This window comes from Macaca thibetana, chromosome 7, assembly GCF_024542745.1.
Source record: "Macaca thibetana thibetana isolate TM-01 chromosome 7, ASM2454274v1, whole genome shotgun sequence".
Taxonomy (NCBI): domain Eukaryota; kingdom Metazoa; phylum Chordata; class Mammalia; order Primates; family Cercopithecidae; genus Macaca; species Macaca thibetana.
This window is the reverse complement of record NC_065584.1, coordinates 42,835,587-42,858,731: the sequence shown is the minus strand read 5'-3', so window position 1 is coordinate 42,858,731 and position 23,145 is coordinate 42,835,587. Positions and strand designations below refer to the sequence as shown.

The window sequence follows — 23,145 nt, the reverse complement described above, 5'->3', positions numbered from 1 at the left end:
TTTTTTTTTGGAGTCACTTCTAAAGTCATGTGGTCATTTACTTTGGAGACTATTTTGGATATGAGTGCTGATACAAATTAATATCCAAGTAGACCTCACTGCATGTCACTCTATGAATGTTGACAACGGAAGCAATACGTTGCCCGTAGTACACTGACTTCTGGACTGAAAAGCTGAGGAAGAAATTCCATTTTCTTTTTTGCATACATCAGAAAAACAACTACTCTGTCCAGTTCCCTGAATGACCTTAGCAGATGAAGTGAACAGATAGTGTTAATTCAGATTGAAGAAATTATATGAATCTTAGTGTGTGTGGATTTACAATCTACATGCAATATTCCTTAAATCAGATATTTACAGTTTCACATGTGTACACAGGCTCCTTCGCACCCATTTCCATATCCATTGGTTACTGAACTTTCTAAACTGGCACTGAAGTATTACAACAATTTTTTCTGCACCAATTTTATAAACTTAAGCAGTGTAATGCCTGTTTTTTTCCTAAGGCAAACCAAAGGTAATTTTCTCAAGTTTCTGCTGCCTTCTTTAGCAGAATTTGATGGAGGATCTTTTATACATTTGTAATAGATAAAAAATAAACCAGACTGCAAATCATTTTTGAAATCTTAAACCACGTACCAAGTTTTTTATTCAAATTGTGCAGGGTAAGTTTAAACTTAAATTGCATTCCATTAGCCAATATGAGTGTACTTCTGTAAGAATAGTTATGTTGAAATAAAGTTTTAAAAAGCAATAAATAGGCCGGGCGCGGTGGCTCAAGCCTGTAATCCCAGCACTTTGGGAGGCCAAGACGCGCGAATCACGAGGTCAGGAGATCAAGACCATCCTGGCTAACACAGTGAAACCCCGTCTCTACTAAAAATACAAAAAACTAGCCGGGCGCGGTGGCGGGCGCCTGTAGTCCCAGCTACTCGGGAAGCTGAGGCAGGAGAATGGCGTGAACCCGGGAGGCGGAGCTTGCAGTGAGCTGAGATCCGGCCACTGCACTCCAGCCTGGGCGGCAGAGCGAGACTCCGTCTCAAAAAAAAAAAAAAAAAAGAAAGCAATAAATAAATAAATAAATGTGTTTGAAAGGCTTCAGTTTATCATCTGAATAGGGAAGTAGCCTGAAATTGAGCAGGAGAACCCTAAAGGGAAGAAAGTCTAACTCTCCCACTGAACTAAGAAGAAAACCTGCTGACCCTGAACTTCTAGGAATGCTTTCATACCTGTCCGCAGCCAGGCTGACCTGTGTTCACTGTGTTAACCCAGAAATGCTGCTAATTCGTTCATACCAGGCAGGTGACATCAGGTGACGACAACCACAGACTCTTATTTCACTCTTTCCCTGAAACAATGGAAAGAATGACCTATACCTTCCCAAGCAGACAAGCTTCTGCTCGGAGATGAGCTTCCTCTACTCCATCTGTGAAACTGGTCTGAGGGCCGGGCGCAGTGGCTCACGCCTGTAATCCCAGCACTTTGGGAGGCCGAGGCGGGTGGATCACAAGGTCAGGAGTTCAAGACCAGCCTGGCCAAGATGGTGAAACCCTGTCTCTACTAAAAATAAAAAATTAGCCGGGCATGGTGGCATGCGCCTGTAGTCCCAGCTATTCAGGAGGCAGAGGCGGGAGAATCCCTTGAACCTGGGAGGCGGAGGTTGTAGTGAGCCGAAATCATGCCACTGCACTCTAGCCTGGGCGATAGATTAAGACTCCATCTCAAAAAGAAAGAAAAAAAGAAAAAAAAGAAATAGGTCTGAGGATACTACCATAAAGGCTGGGGCACTTTTTTGCTCCTTTCAACAAAAGATGAAAAGAATAGATATGATCAGCATTTTGTCCTCCTTTCAGCCTCTTGGCTTAAGACATCATAAGGCAAAAGAAAAAATAGGAAGAAGGTGTTAAAAGGAGAGTCAAACTGCACTCCTTAGGGAAAACTTTCATCTTGCCACAGGGATGTGGTTTAGCACATGTAATTGAGCCAGCAATTAGGGCCATTTTAACATTTAGATTTTCTTTAATAAATTCCTTTTACAAGAGATGATCTCATATGTAAACTGCAACATGGTTTGTTTGATGTACATCATGGACATCACATATTTATTAAGGACCCATAGGGGCACCCATATTGCCCCAGAGAAAATTCTATTAGAAGATAAAATTGATTCTGCAAATGTTATATTATATAGTTACCTATAAGAGAAAAGATTTTTTTTTTGTTTATTGTTTTTCTTATGTTACATCATTACTTGTTCATTTTATTCAGGTGCTAATCTTCTTCTGCTTTGTAGCCTCTATTTTCCTTTCTCCCATCTGTCAACCTCAGATACTTTTATATTCCCATTACCACAATCACACTTTAATTTCTGGTCCTCTCTACCTCTTCCACTGAGTCTCACTTCCTGCCTCTCTCCTCTGAATGTCGCTAGATTTAAATGGAGAACTTCACTGGATAGACAGCCCTGAGCTCTTGAGCTTTTGTGACCATGAATATGATGACCTTTTTTTTTTTTTAAATCTTGCTTATTTTAATGACACGTTATAACTCTGGGAAGGTAAAAAAATTTCATAAATATGTAGATTGTCTTTCACGCTTTAGAATATGAAATCAATTCATGCTAATGGGTGTAATCTTTGAGATCTATGACTGTAGTATAATTTTTCATTAATTTATTTTTGTCGTGTATAGTCTCAGTGATGAGGCAGAAAGCTACACATCTCCCCCTTGTGGTTCCTGCTAGCGTCTGCCTTTGGCATGTCCATTTTTTTCCCCCAGTTCCAATAAGTCCCAATAAAATGCAGCTAAAATAATCTTCTTTTTTTTTTTTTTTTTTTTTTTTTTTTTTTGAGACGGAGTCTCGCTCTGTCGCCCAGGCTGGAGTGCAGTGGCCAGATCTCAGCTCACTGCAAGCTCCGCCTCCCGGGTTCACGCCATTCTCCTGCCTCAGCCTCCTGAGTAGTTGGGACTACAGGCGCCCGCCACCGCACCCGGCTAGTTTTCTGTATTTTTTAGTAGAGACGGGGTTTCACCGTGTTAGCCAGGATGGTCTCGATCTCCTGACCTCGTGATCCGCCCGTCTCGGCCTCCCAAAGTGCTGGGATTACAGGCTTGAGCCACCGCGCCCGGCCAATAATCTTCTTTTTTATTTATTTAGTTTTTAGGGACAGGGTCTCACTGTGTTGCCCAGGCAGGGGTGCAGTGGCATGATCATAGCTCATCACAGCCTCAAACTCCTAGGCTCAAGAGATCTTCCCGTCTCAGCCTCCTGAATAGCTAGGACTGCAGGTGCACACCACCACACTGGGTTAATTTTTAAATTTTTTGATGTCATCACTATGTTGCCCAAGCTGGTCTTGAACCCCTGGCTTCAAGTTATCCTCCTGCCTTGGCCTCCCAAAGTGTTGGGATTACAGGTGTGAGCCACCACACCCAGCCTAAAATAATTTTAAACCACAACTCTGACAACACTCTCCTGCTCAAACCTTCAGTGGCTCCTTACCACATGCAGAATAAAATCCAAACTCCTTGTGGTCCACCTGAAATTTCTATACAAAACAAAACAAAACTCTGCTTTTTGAAATTCTATACATGTTTTAAGGCCCAAATTCCTCTTTCATAATCCTCCACCTGGGCATAGTCTCACCATTTTGTGTTCTAATACCCCAATCTGCCAGTAATTATTAGTATTTGTGCTCATTTTATCTCTCAGACTAAATCGTGAGTATCTGGGGAGTAAGAAAGGATTAAAAGTCAGTATTAGCCTTTAAAAACAGAGAAAGCATTTAAAAATGGACGAAGAGAGAGAATTGGGCCAGGTGCAGTGGCTCATGCCTATAATCCCAGCACTTCGGGAGGCTGAGGCGGGTGTATCACTTGAGACCAGGAGTTCGAGACCACCCTGGCCAACATGGTGAAACCCCATCTCTACTAAAACTACAAAAAATCAGCTGGTCGTGGTGGTGTGCCCCTGTAGTCCCAGGTACTCGGGAGGCTGAGGCATTAGAATCACTTGAACCCGGGAGGCAGAGGCTGCAGTGAGCCGAGACTGCGCCAGTTCACTCCAGCCTAGGTGACAGAGTGAGACTCTGCCTTAAAAGAGAGAAAAAAAGAATAGACTAGCCCTGTCCAATAGGAATATGAGAGTTACATGTGTAATTTTTAATTTTCTAGTAGCCACATTTAAAAAAGCAAATGAAATTAATTTAATAATACATTTTTATTTAACCCAGTATGTCAAAAATTATTTCAGCATTATCATATAAATTTATTAATGAGATTTTTATATTTTTTACTGCTAAATCTTCCAAATCTAGTGTGCAGAATGTACTTACAGCACAATCTTAGTTCAAACTTGCTGTATTTAAAGTGCTTCATAGTCATAAGTGGCTAGTGCTACTGTATTAGAAAGAAATTGAGCCAAGGATAGCAACAGAGTCTTAGCGCTGGCTGACTACTGAGTAGTTTTACCATAGACAAGACCTTTAACCACTCACTTCTGTGGTTTCCTTATCTGAAAAGAGGAGGCATATTTTTCTTACCAACCACATAGGGTTGTAATAGCATAAAATCAGAAACTGAAATGAGGACACTTTTGAAAGGTTGAAAATGTCATACAAATGGGAGGCATTATAATTATTCTAAGAATAAAGTAAACTCTCATGGCTGTAGTTCATGCAGTGTTTCTTAGCACACCTGTGATTTTTAGTAACTGTTGCAGGTACTTACTAGAAGTTGAAATACTAAAGGTTACAATTTCAGTGCTTCTGTGGAAAAATAATTCCCATATTAGCAAGCCCAGTTAAACTAGTGTGCTTTGAAATGGTTATTAATCTCTTCTTTAAGGAATCTGGATCCCAGAGTCTCCCATGCTCCCCAATCTTTCTTCACTGACATGACAGCAATAAAGCAGGGCTGAGGGAGGATGTTGATGTTCCCATTGGAGTAGAGAAGTGTGATGAAGACACATTGTTCAGAAGCAAAGACAAACTTCGGAGATTCGTATGCAAGTTAATTAGATGGTTGCGAATAAATAAGATGCTTTCAACACACAGAGAAAGGATGAGGCGGGGCGCCAATCACAAGCATTTTGAGATCCACAGGATTGGGAAATGATGCAGGAACAACTGACCTGGTCATTTGTCTATTTAACTAGTCCTTGCCCGCCACTGAGGTGCTTCTGTGACACCTGAGAGAGATAGAAATACGGTACCCGTTGCTATGTCCTCCAGAGGACTTCGGAATGGCTAATTATGACTAATATTTTAAGTGTTCTTTGAAGAGATTTTCTGCAGCACTCTGGGTGTCTCTTCCCAAACACTTCAGTTACTGTTTATTCACCTGCTGAGATCTATCTAGTCTCTTATTCATTCTCATTGCCTTAAGAAATGGTACAGAAAGGTATTTATTAACATTTCAGATTTGTATATGTGGTAGCGAGAAATAATTCCCTTTCTTGTGTGTTGTGATTTTCCTTTCTTATCAGCCTAAGCTCAGGAAGGTGTCTATGAGAACTTCGCTCAGCCCAAGATCCACCTTCCCTTCCCGTCACATCTGTCAGTGCACACGATTTCTTCCTCTTTCTCGGAAGGAGTTCTGAAGCCCCACCCTTTGCCGACGCAAGGTGCCAAGGAGACTGTGCCCTGCCTTGACAACAGTTGCTAAGGGGCAGAGACTTCGGCTCGGTTCCCTAGACGGAATATCCAGGAGTCGAGTAGTTGGGCGCATGCGACAACCATATCTCAGCTCTCGCGAGGTTTCGTCTTCCCGGAAGCGTTGGAGGGCGTTCCATGTTGACCTCGTCGCGATGTGTGGCGACTGTGTGGAGAAGGAATATCCCAACCGGGTGAGCGACTGGGCGCTCCCTTGGCCCGCGGCCGGCCCCCGAGGTGTCTCACACCCCAGGCTGGCCTTCCCAGAGAGGCCGTTCGCGGGGCGGACTTGGCCGCACTGCCCGTCCCGGTGACCCGGTAGCGGTATTTAGGCACACGGGGGATGGCCTGTGGCGGTCAGCGCCTCTGGTCCCCGCCCTGGCGGCTGACCTCAGCTGTCGTGGCCGTTCTCTTGAGCTCCAGGGAGCAACAGAGGAACCCCACCACCGCCACAAACCCGGTCGACAACCGAGGGACTCCCTCACCCCCACTACCGGTATCATCCTCAAGCTCGATTTGATGAAGTTCAATTTTCTTACCGAATTCTAGCGCTGGAGGGGACCTCTGAGGTCATGTGTTCTAACACTTTTGCGGATGAAGAAACCAGTGCCCAGAGAGGGGAAATCACTTGCTGAAGTTTACATTCTGGATGAGAGCCAGGACTAGAATTTAAGTTTCCTGCCTGTTACTACCTTTTAAATCTCAGTTACTTTCAGGTTCAAAGCTTGTCTATTCTCATTTATTCAAGGCATCCTTGTTGAACATTTATATATGTGTAGTTAGATTACTTTGCTAGGCCAGAAAGGAATTATTTCTCCTCTCTTTGAGACAGGGTCCCACTGTTGCCCAGGCTGGTCTCAGATTCCTGGAATCAAACTATCCTCCCGCCTTGGCCTCCGAAAATGCTGGGATTAATGGCATGAGCCACCGCGCCCAGCTGGATTCTTTATTTCAGAGAAGAAATTAAAAGGCAGCTTTGGTGCTGCCTAACAGCTTACAGTTTTGGGAAGTATGTGACTAACAAAAATGAGTGCCTCAGTTCAGAAATGCTATTCAAGTTTAGGGAAAGAGGAGGGCAATAGGAGATAGTGCTGTTCTCCCCTGAGAAAAGGTGGACATCATCTAAGGCTTGAAGGGCAGTTGTGATTAGGGTAGAAAAGAAGGTGAGGAGCTGGAGGATGGGGGACAATTACAGGAATGGAATTTGTGCATTGGTTGGGAGGGAGAAAATCTCTGTAGTTGCTTATGTCTTAGTATCTTATGGGTAATACTTAGGCTTTTGAGTAGCTTGTATAGCAGTATGAATTCTCATGGTACAACTACTTTGAAAAAACGGGTGAGCCTTATAAAACACAGAAATGACCCAGCGATTCCCATTCTAGAAAAATGCATGTGTATATGCTTCTGAAGACCTATAAATAAGAGTGTTCATAACAGCATTATTTTTGTAGTAGATTGGAAAAGTAACTGTGATATATTCATTAGAATGGAACACCATTAATGAATGAGGAATGGAAATGAATGAATTAGAGCAGTAGTTCTCTACCAGGAGTGATTTTTGCCTGTTAGACATTTGGCAATATCCGGAGACATTTTTTGGTTGTCAAAAGGTGAAGTACTACTGACTTCTAATGGGTGGTGCAAGGGATGTCCCTTAACATCCTGCAATACATGGGACAGCCACTACAACAAAGTGTCACTCCCAATGTCAATATAGTGCGGAGGTTGAGAAATCCTGAATTATAGTCATGAAACCAAACTAGAATTACCAGCAACCTGAAGTCTTAACAAATAGTGTTGATGAAAGAACACATAAAGTATAATTCAAAAAGAAGCAAACCAAAATATATTATTTAAGGATGTACCTGGGTGGTAAAACCGTAAGGAAAGCGCACAATTACTGTTAAGTCGAGATAGTGGTTACTCCTAAGGGATTAGGGTGTGATCAAGAAGGGTCACATGAGAAAAAGTCTTCCGGGGTACAAGCAGTGTTTTATTTCTTGATTTGGGTGGTGGTTCTATAGATGTTCACTTTATAATTATTTCTTATTCTCTACATTTATGTTTCATGTACTTTACTGTGTACTCTTTCGTTTTTTTAAAGTTTAAAAAGATTTTTATGAAACCGGTAATAAACATGGGATATTATAAGACCATGAGGGAGAAGTTTGCAGTAGAGAATATTAAAGAGAGTAGGTTGGATTCTTAAGAGTGCAGTTATTGTAAAACTTAAAAGTCATATTGAGAAGTTTAGAGTTTACATGTTAGGCATTGGGCAACCATCAAAATTTTAGTAGAGAAATGATTCTGAAATCTGTTATTTAGGAAAATGAATCTTATGGCTGAATGTTGAAATGGTGGAATAGAGGGTGTGTAAAGAGAGAACTCCACAGAGCGTTTCAGGAGCCATGGCAACAGTAGTGTAGGCATGAGATAATGAAGACCTTATTTCAAAGAAAGAATTAGGCCGGGCGCAGTGCTCACACCTATAATCCCAGTACTTTGGAAGGCCAAGGCAGGTGGATCGCTTGAGCCCAGGAATTTGGGACCAGTCTCAAACATGGCAAAACCCTGTCTCTACAAAAAAATACAAATAGGCTGGGCACATTGGCTCATGCCTGTAATCCCAGTACTTTGGAAGGCCAGGGCCGGCAGATCACCTGAGGTCAGGAGTTCGAGACCAGCTTGGCCAACATGGCGAAACCCTGTCTCTACTAAAAATATGAAAATTAGCTGGGTGTGGTGGCACACACCTGTAATCCAGCTACTTGGGAGGTTGAGACAGGAGAATCACTTGAACCCGGGAGGCAGAGGTTGCAGTGAGCCGAGATCACGCCACTGCACTCCACCCTGGGCGACAAGAGCAAAACTCTGTCTCCAAAAAAAAAACACACACACAAAAATACCCCACAAGTATTAGCCAGGCATCGTGGCATGCACCTGTAGTCCTAGCTACTTGGAGGCTGAGGCAGGAGGTTGCAGTGAGCCATGATCATGCCACTGCACTCCAACCTGGGCAATAGAGCGAGACCCTGCTAAAAAGAAAAAAAAAAAAAAGAATTAACAAGATTCAACCAGTTTAATGTAGAAGAGAATAAGGGGAGACCTGTACATGATCACATGATCTCAGGGTTTTCAGTCTAGGCAACTGGGATGTTGGAAGTATCATTACAGAAATTGGAGGCATATGGGAAGAAAAAACAAAATTGGGGACAAATGGTCAAATTGTTATTAATATCATGCTTCACCTGAGGTTGAGAATATCTGAAGGGTCAAGTGAATATATAAGACTGCAGTTTGGGTACAGCTACATAGATAGACGAGTCAGTCAACAAAATAGGATTTGTTCTCTAAAGAAAAAAATTTAGAGAATCAAGGACTGAGCTCCAAAGACTAAATTAACTTCAGAAATGAAAATAAAGAAAGTATAAGGAAGAATAGTAGAAAAAGGGATTGAGGTGATTGGAAAACCAGGAGAGTGCCTTTCAAAGGCACTTTTCTCTGATTTTATTCTGTTCTAAAATAATTAAAAGACTGTCATGAAGAAGAATTAAACTTTTCTTTGGAATTTTAGAAGGCAGATTTAGAAATAATTCGTGGGTGGATGTTATGGGTCTTAGACTTTGAATCAGAATAAAGAACATTCTGACATTTCAAAATGGAATGAGTAACTCTTAAAGGAATTAAGCTCTCTTCCTATTGTTCAGTAGAGACTAACTGACCATTTGGAATGTCAAGGATCCTTCCAACTCTGGGGTTCTTTGAAGTCGTGACCTATTTTTAAGTGCAGTAGGAGCAGAAGCCCACTGCTTTTGCTCAGCTTTGCAGAAGCTTAGCAAAGGGAAGGGTAATAAGATGGTGGGCCGGGCCTGGTGGCTCACGCCCATAATCCTAACACTTTGGGAAGCCAAGGCACAAGGATGGCTTGAACCAGGAGTTTGAGACCAGCCTGGGCAACATAGTGAGACCCCATCCTTACTAAAAATAAAAATTAAAAAACATTAGCCAGGCGTGGTGGTGTGTGTCTATAGTTCCACCTACTTGGGAAGAGGCTAAGGCAGGAGGATTCCCTCAACCCAGGAGTTCGAGGCTCCAGTGAGCTAAGATCACACCACTGCACTCAGGCCTGGGCAACAGAGCAAAACCCTGTCTACTTAAAACAAACAAAAAAAAATCATTTGTTGGGAAGCTCTAAGTGTAGAATGAGTAAGTGATAGTTAATTATTTATCTTTGATTACATAAAGTTGTTTGGAGTTTTGTCATTTATTTTTACAGACTAGGAATATACAGTACTGAATTCTTAATGGGGCTCTGGCCTACTTGCTTATAATGTTAACACTGAGAATTTGAATTCAAACATGAGTCAAGTTGGAAATGAACCATACTAATGTTTTGAACCCAAATGTTTTTTAACTCAACTGCGAACCACATTTTTTTTTCCTTCAGGAAAGCATTTAGCAAACCGGTCGGAACTAAACTCTACTACATTTTCTAAAATTACTGAACAGGCACAAAATTGTAATAAAATATTTTTCATATCAAACTGGAAATGAAACTTCATATATTTTAATTTCAGCTTTAAATTTTGTTAGTAATACAACAGGAATACAGAAATACATTATTAATCAGTGGGGAAAAATCAGCGTTAGTGATACGTTTAAGTTTAAAATTACATGTTTTATATTTGTCGTTTAAAACTAAGCTGCCAAATTTCATATACTCAAGTTGTTGCTTAGTAGATAACATTAAACCAGATTTAATTAAATGCTGAATAATATATAATTAGCAAAAGAGTTGTAAAATGTTACTCTGCATCTTAAAATTTATAGTTATATGTGCCTGTATTTAAAAAGTATACTCTTCAATCAATTACCTAACTTTCCACTTAAGCCAATGGAAAAACGGGCCGGGTATGGTGGCTTATGCCTGTAATCCCAGGACTTTCGGAGGCCGAGGCTTGCAGATCACTTGAGGTCAAGAGTTTGAGACCAGCGGCCAATATGGTGAAACCCGGTCTCTACCAAACAATGCAAAAATTAGCTTGGCATGGTTTTGTGCGCCTATAATCCCAGCTACTTGGGAGGCTGAGGTGAGACAGTCACTTGAACCCAGGAGGCAGAGGTTGCAGTGAGCCGAGATTGTGCCACAACACTCCAGCCTGGGTGACAGAGTGAGACCCTGCCTCAAAAAAAAAAAAAAAGAAAAGGAAAGAAAAAGACAATGGAAAAAAAGAGCAAACTGAACCCAAAGCAAGCAGAAGGAAGAAAATAATAAGGATCAGAGTAGAAAATACTGAGAGAATACAATAGAGAAAATCAATGAAATAAAAAGTTGGTTCTTTAATAAAAACCATATTTTCCATTTTTAAACATTCCCTGGCAAAATATATACATTAGCAGAACTCCAAACAACTTTATGTAATCAAAGATAAATAATTAACTATTACTTTTCTATACCTGTAACTTGTATCATCTGAAATAATTTGCTGGAAAAAAATTAATCCAGTCTTTATCAGAATAATTAGAGCTTTCTCGTAAGATTTTATAACATACTCTCACATTAATTATCCTCATAGTTTTCAGCCATTTCTTCTTGCACACTTGTATACCTTTACAAATCCTTAACCAGGATTTATCTGAATCAAATTTTCTAAGGGTACTTAACATGTCGACTTTTTTCCCTTTCTTCTTGAAGTTGTTATGGTCTACTGTTATTATTGTGGAATTGATTTGAATTGCATTCTTTTTCCACCTGTTATGGGAGCCAGAAAACCTTACCTGAATAATGTGTGCTTTAGTTTACTTTCCCAAATTAGGATGTTAGTAGTCTTGCCTTACCTAGTAAAAGAGCTACGCCTCACTGATGAAGGTTACTCTTGCTGCTTTCAAATGACCAGGGCTCTTAAAGTCCCATCTGCTTCTTATATACTGTACTTGTATTTTGCCATTTGAAGCATTTACTTCCCAGAGAACAGATACATAGATACTTCTCCTCCTTCAGTGTTTCCTTAGAGTCACATTCTGCCTACTTACACGGTCAGATTACAGCGGCTAGGCCACATTGTGCAAGGAACCTCTGTCTGGATGCAGTCCAGTTCAGAGTTATATTTATTTGAAATTGACATTTGGATCTTTTTAAAAACTGTTTTGCTTTCCTTAATTTTTTGGAGTCCTTGGCAGTCAGCTTTTATAGATTCAAGGGAGTCCCAATTCAAACTCCAGTAGACTTTTTTGTAAAATGTGTAAACTGATGTTAAAATTTACATGAAACTGAAAAGAACCAAGAATAGCCAGTTTATAGGATGTAAACTACCTGATTTAAAGACTTACTATAAAACTGTAGTAATCAAGAGAGTTTGATATTAGTGGGAAGGTAGATATATATATCAAGGGAACAGAATAGTCAAAGCAGACCCACATATATGTGGTCATTGACTTTTTTCTACAAAAGCACCATTGTAATTCAGTGGGGGAAAAGATAGTCTTCAACAAATCTTGCCAAAACAACTGGAAATCCATATGGAACTAAATAAACCTTGATCGTTACCTCATATATAAAATTATTTCAAAATGGATTATAAACCTAAACCTATAAACTAAAACTGTAAAACTTCTAGAAAAAAACATAAGAAACTTTTTGCAACCCTGGGGTAAGCAGAGATGTCTTAGTAGAAAAGAAGAAAAGTAGAAGAGAAATTATAAAAGAAAAAATGATAAATTGGACTTTATGAAAATCAAAACTTGTTTGATCATCAGAAGAAACCATTAAAAAAGGCAAATCAGTGATGGAGAAAATATATTTGGGAAAAAAACTTGTGTCTAAGATATATAAAGGACGCTTATAACTCAAAATAAACAACCTAACTTTTTGAAAATGGGCAAAAGACTTGAATAGACACTCCATAAAAGAAGATACATGAATAAGCACCATGAAAAGATACTCAACATCATTAGCCATCAAGGAAACAAAAGTTGAAACTACAATGAGATACCACTTTACATCACTGGAAAGGCTAAAATAAAAAGCAATACCTAGTATTAATGTAGATATAGAGCAACTGGAACTACACGTTGCTGGCAAGAATGTAAACTGGAAAACCATGTGGCAGTTTCTTGTGAAGTTAAATATACCATGTTTTTACCATATTAGCAATTCCACTTCTACATATTTACCCGAGGGAAGGGAAGACATATGTCCATCCAAGACTTGCACATGAATCTCCATACTGCTTTATTCATAATAGCCCCGAATGGAAACAACCCAAATGTCTACCAAGAGCTGAATCCTACAGGGGATACTATTTGGCAATGAAAAGCCACAAACTACCAGTACCTAGAACAACAGGGATGATGAACATAGGCATTATATCGAGCAAGGGTATTGGATGCAGGAGTATACTGATTCTGTTTATATAAAATTCTAGAACGTGCAAGACTGTGGAAATAGAAATCAGATCAGTGGGTGTCTGGGGTGGGATGGAGGTTAGAGATAGACTGAAAAGCACGAAGGAACTTTTTGGGTGGATAGAAATGTTTTATACCTTCACTAGGGTAGTGGTTACATGGGTATATACATTGGTTAAAAGTCATTAACCTATGTGTACCCTTAAAGTGTGTGAATTTTATTGTATGTAAATTGTACTTCTGTAGATTTTATTTAAAAAAAAAATCAAACCATTCGCTCTTAATAACTGGAAATGTATACTTTAATCCTAAGGCCCTTTTCCCTTTTAGTAGTTAAGGCAGTGCACCTGTGATTTAATAACTCTAAACTGTGTAGTAATGTCTTGATTTTTCCCACCAGATTTAATCTCTAACTCATACATAGAAGGGAGAGATTCCTCCATGTATAGAAGGGAGAGATTAATTCTCCCACCAGAGTTCATCTCTTCCTCAATACACGGAAGGGAGACATTCCTCAATACATAGAAGGGAGAGATTAATTCTGGTGCTTGGAATCCAGAAAGACTTCCTAGTGGCATTATTTATGGTGAATCTTAATTTTGCTGATGCTTCTTAAAATTCCTTGAAGATAGGAACGTATTTGGCTCATCTTTGAATCCTCTATTGTGCTTTGCACAATACCAGACATACAGATGCACTGGAGAAACGTTGATTTGAGTGATTTTTTGTCACATTACTTAAAAATACTCTTACGTTTGTTGCTGAGAAATGGGATTGGACTAGATTATTTATAAAGTGACTTTTAATTCTTAACAAGTATTAGTAAGCCTTTAGCAAAGACTTGCTTTGGGTTGCGGACGGTGGTTCACAACTGTAATCCCAATACTTGAGAGGCTGAGGTGGGAAGATCGTTTGAGCCCAGGAGTTTGAGACCAGCCTGGGCAACATAGCAAGACCCCATCTAAATTACCAAAAAAAAAAAAAAAAAAAGTCTTCCCTTGAGCCAGGAGCATAAGTTATTTAGAATTTCTTTTTTAAAAACTTTTTTTGAAAATTTCTATAGTTTCTTAGTAAAGATGTAAAACCCGTTCTCTCTTAAATGCAGATGTGTCAGTCTTACGAAATGAAGAACTTAAGCTTCTGTTCCTCAGTCACGTGTATTCTTAAGGACTGACATCTATAGAGCTGGGAGTTTACTTTTGTTTGTTCGTTTTGTATTATGATCAAGGATCAAAACTATTTGAACAAACAACTAAACATCATAGTATGTAAGATCATCTTTATCATTGACTCAGTTTCTGTTTTGATTGAATTTAATTCTAGTTTTGGTATGCCTCGTTTAATATTGTTGGCTATTAAATTTTTCTAATTTTCTATTTTCTTATTTTATATTAAGGTTTCCTTAAGATGTTTCCAGATATCTATTTGCAGTTTGTCCTCCCTTTTCAACATATGGCAGTCCTCAGAGACTTAAGGGTCTAACACTGTGCTTTAGTTGCCTTTTTTTTTTTTTTTTTTTTTTTAACATGAGTAACATTTCTTTAGGAAAGCTGGTAATTTCAAATATTATTTGGTATATGACCTAGAAGGAAATGCTGTCCATTTTTTCGTTTTGTTTTGCCTTTAGAGATTTCAAGTCTATTAATCATCTCACTAAAGATTTTGAAATGTAAAGAAATTAAATTCCTGTTTCTGATATTTTAGGGTAACACCTGCCTGGAGAATGGATCTTTTTTGCTGAACTTTACAGGCTGTGCAGTGTGCAGTAAGCGGGATTTTATGCTGATCACAAACAAATCCTTGAAAGAAGAAGATGGAGAAGAAATAGTTACCTATGATCGTAAGTAGACTTTTCTTTATTTTTTTAACCTAAGTGTGTTAGCAGGTGTCAGCTTTTGGAAGTTGATATGTTACGCAAAATATTCTGAGGCCTATTTCTTTATTGTATCGTGCACATAGTTACAAGTTAGGTTTTTAAGAGGAAAATGTCATTAACACCTCATTTATCTGGGATCATCAAAGAGTCTATGTAAATGACTTTTGCAGATAACTAGAGCTTATGATTCAGACACTGAATTTTTTTGTTTATCAAATTATTTTTTAGGGACATACTTTTAAAAGCTTTATGCTGCCTTAACAAGATATATTTTTTATTAATTGTTATTGTGCCGGGCGCGGTGGCTCAAGCCTGTAATCCCAGCACTTTGGGAGGCTGAGACGGGCGGATCACGAGGTCAGGAGATCGAGACCATCCTGGCTAACACGGTGAAACCCCGTCTCTACTAAGAAATACAAAAAATAGCCGGGCGAGGTGGCAGCGCCTGTAGTCCCAGCTACTCGGGAGGCTGAGGCCGGAGAATGGCGTGAACCCGGGAAGCGGAGCTTGCAGTGAGCTGAGATCCGGCCACTGCACTCCAGCCTGGGCTACAGAGCGAGACTCCGTCTCAAAAAAAAAAAAAAAAAAATTGTTATTATTGTGACCTTAGGGTCATCCATGTGAGTTTTCACTTTCTGCTACAGTATAATACCATGATATCCTCCAACAGCTATTAAAGTATTTAGGGCTACTTGTCCCTATACTAAATGACTTCCGGAATGCAGTGTTTTTTTTAGTCTTGTTTCTGCTCAGAATGTCTAGCTTTTTTTTCCTCCAGTGTCACTGTCAGTCTGTTGTTCCTTTTGCAGCTAAATAATAAGCTGCCTTCATATCCTTCTCCTCGTCCTCAATATTGGGAAACCAAATAAACTGTGTATAAAAAAAATTAATTCTGAGGTTAGCACTAAGGATTTCTGTAAGTTAAGTATATGTATACGTCAGTGCCCAGATATTGTGAGAAGTATTTAACTGTTCACATTCCCTTTTTGCTTGTCTCCTGGTTCTTGGGTACCGTCTGAACACATGAGGAATAAATGTACAGTTAATGGTATTTTGACAGAGGAGTTTGAAAGACACCAAGCCTTTAGAATGGAGTCAGATAATAATAAATGTTCTAAGCTAGAAGAATCTTTTTCTTTCTTTTTAGCGTATGTTTTCTTTAAGCTGTATTTCATTCCAGGCAATAGGGCATAGTGGTTTAAGAGCAAGGGCCCTGGAGCTAGGCTGTTTGGGTTTGAATTCTAGTTCCACTACATCCTGGCTCAGTCCTCTTCCTAGTTACTTAACTGAAGTATGCCTTTGTTTGCTTATCTCTAAAAAGGTGGTAATGATAATATCTACCTTATTGAGTTTTTTAGAAGATTAAATATTTAAAATAGTAAGCACTCAATAAATCATTGTTTTTACTAGATTATTTCGTTACCATTAAATTCACTTGAATGCCCAGCTTTGGTTTTTATTTATGATTGGATATAGTAGCACAGTTTATATTATTCATGATAATGAAAGCTTTTACATAGTTAAATAGGTACAGCTGGGATGGGCGTGGTGGCTCACGCCTATAATCCTGGCACTTTGGGAGGCTCCGGAGGGAGGATCACTTGAGCCCAGGGGTTCAAGACCAGCCTGGTCAACATAGTGAGAACTCACATCTACAAAAACTCAAAAAAATTAGCTGAGTGTATTGGCGCATGTCTTGAGCCCCTCTCGGGCTCAAGTTATTCTCCCAGCTACTCAGGAGGCTGATTTGGGAGGATAACTTGAGATTGGGAGGTTGAAACTGCAGTGAGGCATGATCGTGCCACTACACTCCAGCCTGGGCAGCACAGTAAGACTCAGCCTAAAAAAAAAAAAAATTGATCTAGCTAGTTTAAAAATACACTTAAATATCTTTTAACTGATTCTCTTAAAGAACTTTTGGTGGCAATTAGTAAAAGCATATTAAGTCTCTGAGCTCAGACTCTTAATTATGTAGTGTTGCTATGTGGCATATTCTGAATTTTTTAAAAATCAAGGTAGATATTATAATGGATTTCCTCTTGTGTTAAATATGACAGACTTAAGATTCTCTTTAAATAATATGCTGAGAATAGAAATTTTAATAGAAATTTTAAGAAACTCTCTAAGACTTAATTACATAAGTCTTTCTTTGTTTTAGCAGATTTGTGTAAGAATTGTCATCATGTAATAGCCAGACATGAGTATACATTCAGTATCATGGATGAATTTCAGGTAAATATAAATATGGGTGTGTTGTGGGGAGGTTAGGGCAATAACAAAAGTGCCCTTGAGAATCTAAACACAGTTTTCCTAAGTGAAGTGCAAAGTGTTAGCATATATTAAAGGAGACTATGGTTTTTGTTTTTTTTTTTTTTTTGTTTTTTTTTTTTTTGAGATGGTGTCTTGCTATGTTGCCCAGGCTGGTCTTGAACTCCTGGGCTCAAGCAATCCTCCCACCTCGGCCTCCAAAGTATTGGAATTACAGGCATGAGCCACTGTGCCCAGCCCCATGCTTTTCTTATATCTGTGCAAGTTGAGAGAGAGACTTTAGATGTGGGTGCATTTGTGCAAACCTGACTTCACGAGAGTCACAAATCAAAATGTGTAGTTTACAAATGATATCTCAGCCCTGTCATTTTTGTTTATAACGAATAGTAGCACATTCTGGCTTCTTCTGAGGTTACCATTGTGCTTCTTTTTTTCTGCCCAGTTATGTGACTGTGCAGTTGTGGGCTTTTAAGTGGTGGCCTGTCCACTGCCACCATACTTGCCCAGCATGGAAATTGTGATAAGGAGGTTATCTTTGTTTTCCCAAGTTGGCATGTAGAGTTGAACAACTCTGCAGTCTCATCTGTGGTAAGACATTATAATATTATTAAGTAAAATTACAAGCTGTGTGTATCAAAGTTGGAGGAGAAATACTGAACCACTGTGAAGCTGGAGATTAAGAGATTTATCATAAGGATTAATCCTTACACAATTGTGAGAGCATGTGAAGAATTCTCTGGAAGGTTGGTATAGGCCTGAAGTTGCTGAAGATTCACAGGTCTGATGATCAGAAAGAAAAGCTGAGCAGTGTGGGAGAGCCAGGGACAAACTGAAACCTGCCTCTGTCCCTCACTGCCTGTTTTCAAGCCTTCAAGTTGAGTTACTTATTTTGTGTGAACTACGTATTTGTCCATAGGATATAAATATCAGGCTAGGGCTTTTAACAGCCAAGAGAATTTTTTCAATTCCCTTCACATTTGGATAGTACTTAATTAGGAAAATAATAATAGTCTTCCATAGAAGAATCATAAGATAGTAAAACCCCTCTTATTCCTTATTTTAGCATTGAAGAAACTGCTTAGTCACCTGTCAGAGTCTGGTCTGATGTGTTGTGGTTAATCTAAAATAACATCTTGACTATATTTCTTCAGCATCCAAAAATTAGGCCTCAGGAAATATTTATATGATATGTGTAACTTAGGGCAAAATTGACATCTTAGTGAGTAAGTAGTGGCCACATAGGGGGATGAGCACCTCCTGGGCTTAAAGAAACAGTTCTGTTCTTTTATGGGAGGAAAGGAGTGCTTATAGCTATTTTCAAGAAGCTCCTGAAACTCACATGAGTTATGTACAGCTCCCGAATGAATATTGAGGTTGCCTGTTTATGTCCTAACCAAGCCATTGTAAATTAGCTGATTTTTCCTTTATGGCTGAATGCAGCCATTTTCAAAGCTGCCCTAGAAATTACTCTGGGACAAGAAGAAGGTAAAGGAAGGTGGCTTGTCACGATGTGAGAAACTATGAAATGGTGGTGAAAATGATTCTAAAACTAGACTCTCTACTCCCAGTCTACTCCTCCCCAACATCTACTTCCCCACCCACCCCCCAACTCATATTCCATACTCTACCATCAGATTAATTTTCTTAAAATGATGTTTTCAAAGCTGGGCACGGTGGTGTGTGCCTATAGTTTGAGATACTCAAGAGGCTGAGGCAGGAGAATCTCTTGAGGCCAAGTGTTTGAGTACAATCTGGGCAACATAGTGAGACCCTGTCTCTACTAAAAAGTAAAAATAAATGATACTTTTGGGTGACCTCATTGGCCTTCCCATAGCGCACTTTTAGCTACAGTACAATATCAAAGCTTCTCATTTCAAGGTTCTCACTGGACTGGCCCAGCTTCCCTTCTTTTATTTCCCGCTACTCTTTCGTATGTACACCATACTTAGCATTGTCCCAACTTTAGACTCTTCCTTCTCTCCTGTTAGAGAGGAAGATTTTTATTTACTCCTCTCTAATGCTACCCCACTGCATTTCCTCAGGAATTTCATGTTATCGTCTCTCTCTCTAGTGTACTTTGATTCATCCTGTAATCATTTCTTCTTCCTCTTGCTTCTTTATTTGAATAGGGTATTTGTTTGTTGCAACAAGGTCTCACTCTGCCACCCAAGATGAAGTGCAGTGGTATAATCACAGCTCACGGCAGCCTTGACCTCCCGGGCTCAAGTGATCCTTCTGCCTCAACTCCTCGAGTAGCTGAGACTACAGGCACTAGCCACCGTGAGTGGCTATTTTTAAAATTTTTTTCTGTAGAGATGAGGTATCACTTTGTTGCCCAAGCTGGTCTTGAACCCCTGGGGTCAAGCAGTCCTCCTTCCTCAGCCTCCCAAAGTGCTGGGATTACAGGTGGGAGCCATTGCCCGGCCACTTGAATAGGTCTTTACCCTATTTTCTTTATTTCCATATGCTCCTCTTAACTACCTACAAACTGGTTTTCATTTTCACTGTACTAAAACTATTCTCTCATAGGTTTGCTATAATCTAACCACATCCTGTGACTTTGCCTTAGTTCTTTTCTCTCTTACATGGCTTCTGCGTCTAGTTTTATTAACCATTGTTGTCTTTTTGTAGCATTTCTGCCCTTAAGGTTCATAGTGCTTTACTTCTTTCCTTTTTAAATCATTCTAACTGCTCCTTTGGGTTTTCTCTCATTTTTCTTTCCTGTTTTCTCTAAGTGATACTCCTGAGCTTTTGGTCTGTGGTCTGGAACCTTCTTTATGCTCTCTCATGTAGTGAACACACATGTACTCAGTCTTAGTAGAGACCTGTTAGATACCTTTCACATTTCCTTCTCTAGCCTTCATGCCTACACCTCTCATCCCCTCTGTTTTCTTTGTTTTTCTTGCTTTTTCTCTGACTCTAACATCATACCTCATGTCAAGGACCATACCCAATGAAGCCTGAATTACTGCACATTTCCCAAACTGCAGTTCTGCACACTGCCATCAAGTTAATCTTCTTAAACATGTCATCCTCCACTCCCCTGCTGACAAACCAGATGCAGCTTCCTTTCCCTTTTACTCCGTAAGCGATGCACATGCTGTTTTCCTTATTACTGTCCATATTCATGCCTTTTCCTTGATTTGAATTGTCCCTCTCTCTACCTTCAAGTCAACTAAATCTTACCTCTTTCTAGCTGAACTCAAATTCAGTCTCCTCTTTGCTCTTCAAGCCTGTACATCTTCTCCCTTTTCTGAACTTTTCTTGTACCTATGTCAGGCCCTGACTCTAGTGAATAGCCACTTGGGAACTTCTACCTCAGCCTAATGGCCACAAGAACCCTCTATTCTCAGCTGCCATTACTTACTATCCTTGTCCCCACCCTACCCCAGCCCCTCATCCTATCCTGGCAGTAGTTCAAGTTCAAGGTGGGATTCCTAGCCATTGTTGTTGTATTATATTAAACATCTTATAGGAGATTTAAACATAGTCCAAAGTAGGCAGAACAGTGTACTAATGTACACTAACCATCTTCAAGTTGCTTTATTTGTACTTCACCTTTCTCACATCCCCCCACAGGATTATTTCAAAGCAAATTCCAAACATATCACTACCTCTTTAAATATTTCATTAGCCTCTCTGAAAGATAAGTATTCTGTTTTTAAAACAACCGTAATGCCATTATTGAACAAAGTAGGATTTTCTGGTGACAAGACTAGGGGAAAAGTGGCGACAGAGAGACAGAATTTACATGGAAAATATATCATAAATTATTATAGGTATCCTTTATTTTTTAAAAAAATTCCCCCAGCAAAAGGCCCCCCGCTGCCCCCCGACCAAAATGTTGTGTGTTTACTTCAAGAAACAAGACAGAAACTATGAGATGTTTACTTCAAGAAACAAGACAGAAACTATGAGACTGCTTTCTATTCCTCTGTGGGCCAGGGAAGGAGAAGACTTGGAGTCAGAATTAACAGGGACTAATAGAGGAAAAGAGTAAAGGGGCCCTCAGAATAAAAAAAAAAAAAAAAGATCTGGTCTTACTCAGAGGTAATTCCACCCATTCTGCTCTTCCCTCCAAATCTCTTCCCCTAGGCCCTGCCCAGTTGGAGCCTTTAAGAGTCCCTGTGAATGACTGGGGGAATTATTTTCTCTACTTGAATGATTTTGATAAAAGGTGTCCTAATCTCATCATATTCCTGGCAGCCAAGGAGATCTGTTCCTGGCATCCCAAGTTAGAATTCTAGACATATTTTCCCCCAGAAGCACTTCTATATATGGTTAGATTCTATGGTACTTGAACAATATAAATGTAAAAGACTTGTGGATTTTCCTGGGAACCTAACCACCATGTATGACATTAATTCTGTGGGAAATTGCTTTTGAATTCCAAATAATTGACTTGCAATGAAATTTGGGTTCCAGACTGCCTATAAAGATTATAGGTATGATCAGTCTCACTGATTTAATAATCTTGCCAGATTATATATGTTAGGTTTTTTCCCCCTCCCAAGTTAGACTGCAGATTTTATAAAGTCAGACTTTGTTCTTTCGTGTCTGCCAGCACATTGCAGAGCACGTAGGCACTCAGTATAAATTTGTCAGTGCCTAGATTGGTTGAAAACTCAAGTATTTGTTTAGCCTCGCACATTTTCTCTTTTTGACTCTATTACTTGTTTCCTTCTTCTTTTCCTGTAAAAGGTTACCATCCAAATAGCAATGCTTGGTGGGTTAAAGCAGTGGAAGTATTTGACAGTGGTAAAAGACCTTGAAGAGGATGTATTTTTATTTTATTTTTAGTTCATAAAGCAATCTTTCCACTTCCACAACTAAGCTCCCCTCCTGAACTCACCAGTAGAAGATGGAAAAAGCAGTTGCCAGCTTCAATTTCTTTGTACCACAGTCATTGTTTACCTCTGTGGCCCTCTCTAGTGACTGTCTAAACCCAAGAAACACAAACTGCCTTGACCGATCAATTTCCAGACAGCTAGCAAACTCAGCATCAGGTGTGGAAATTCGAGAAGACTTAACATAGATGTTTGTTTTCATACAGAGATAAAGGGCTTTTAAAGGAAAGGTTTCAAAGAAATATGTCTCTGTAGTTTATGACTGTTAAATATTCTAGAAAGGGAAAGCTGTAAGAATAGGACTTTGAAGGCCGGGTGTGGTGGCTCACGCATGTAATCCCAGCACTTTGGGAGGCCGAGACAGGCAGATCACGAGGTCAAGAGATCGAGACCATCCTGGCTAACACGGTGAAACCCCGTCTCTACTAAAAATACAAAAATTAGCCAGGCACAGTGGCGGGCGCCTATAGTCCCAGCTACATGGGAGGCTGAGGCAGGAGAATGGCATGAACCCGGGAGGCGGAGCTTGCTGTGAGTGGAGATCGCACCACTGCACTCCAGCCTGGGCGACAGAGTGAGACTCCGTCTCAAAAAAGGAAAAGAATAGGGCTTTGGGCTGGGTGCAGTGGCTCACACCTGTAATCCTGGCACTTTGGGAAGCCAAGGTGGGAGGATCACTTGAGCCTAGGAGTTTGAGGCCACCCTGGGCAACACAGACCCCATCTCTACAAACAATTTAAAAATTAGCCAGGCATGTTGCCAAGTGCATGTAATCTCAGTTACTTGGGGGACTGAGGTTGGATGATCACTTGAGCCCAGGAGGTCAAGGCTGCAGTGAACCATCATTGCGCCACTGCACTCCAGTCTGGGCAACACAGTGAGACCCTGTCTAAAAACAGAAAAAAGAAAAAAAAAAAGAACTTTGCCCTAAGGGTTTTTGCCTAAAACAAACTCTCCTCTGTTATCAGTCTGGGCATTTGTTAAACCTAGGAAACAAACTTCTTAAATGGATCAAATTCACAGACAACTAGCTATCTGAAAATGAGGCAGGACATACTAGTGAATTTAACATAATTGTTTATTTTCCTGGAGTAGATAA

General features: G+C 39.8%; 2 protein-coding genes across 8 annotated transcripts in view; both read left to right on the top strand.

The window, feature by feature from the left end:
• LOC126959764 (peptidyl-prolyl cis-trans isomerase A-like) overlaps positions 1-23,145 on the top strand; it is a 399,629-nt gene that overhangs the window by 188,439 nt on the left and 188,045 nt on the right. The gene's annotated exons all lie outside the window — the stretch shown is intronic.
• The window catches only part of CHURC1 (churchill domain containing 1), a 476,524-nt gene that overhangs the window by 443,303 nt on the left and 10,076 nt on the right, over positions 1-23,145 (top strand). The window contains exons 2-4 of one of the 7 annotated variants that reach the window (XM_050799308.1): positions 5,763-5,845; positions 14,760-14,895; positions 17,090-17,163. In XM_050799308.1, coding sequence (XP_050655265.1) covers positions 5,807-5,845; positions 14,760-14,895; positions 17,090-17,163 — 249 coding nt within the window. In that variant the 5' untranslated portion in view covers positions 5,763-5,806. Of the gene's footprint in view, positions 1-5,749; positions 5,846-5,903; positions 6,148-14,759; positions 14,896-17,089; positions 17,164-23,145 lie in introns of those variants that run through there. The other 6 variants (XM_050799307.1, XM_050799305.1, XR_007727647.1 and 3 more) reach the window with 6 other exon arrangements.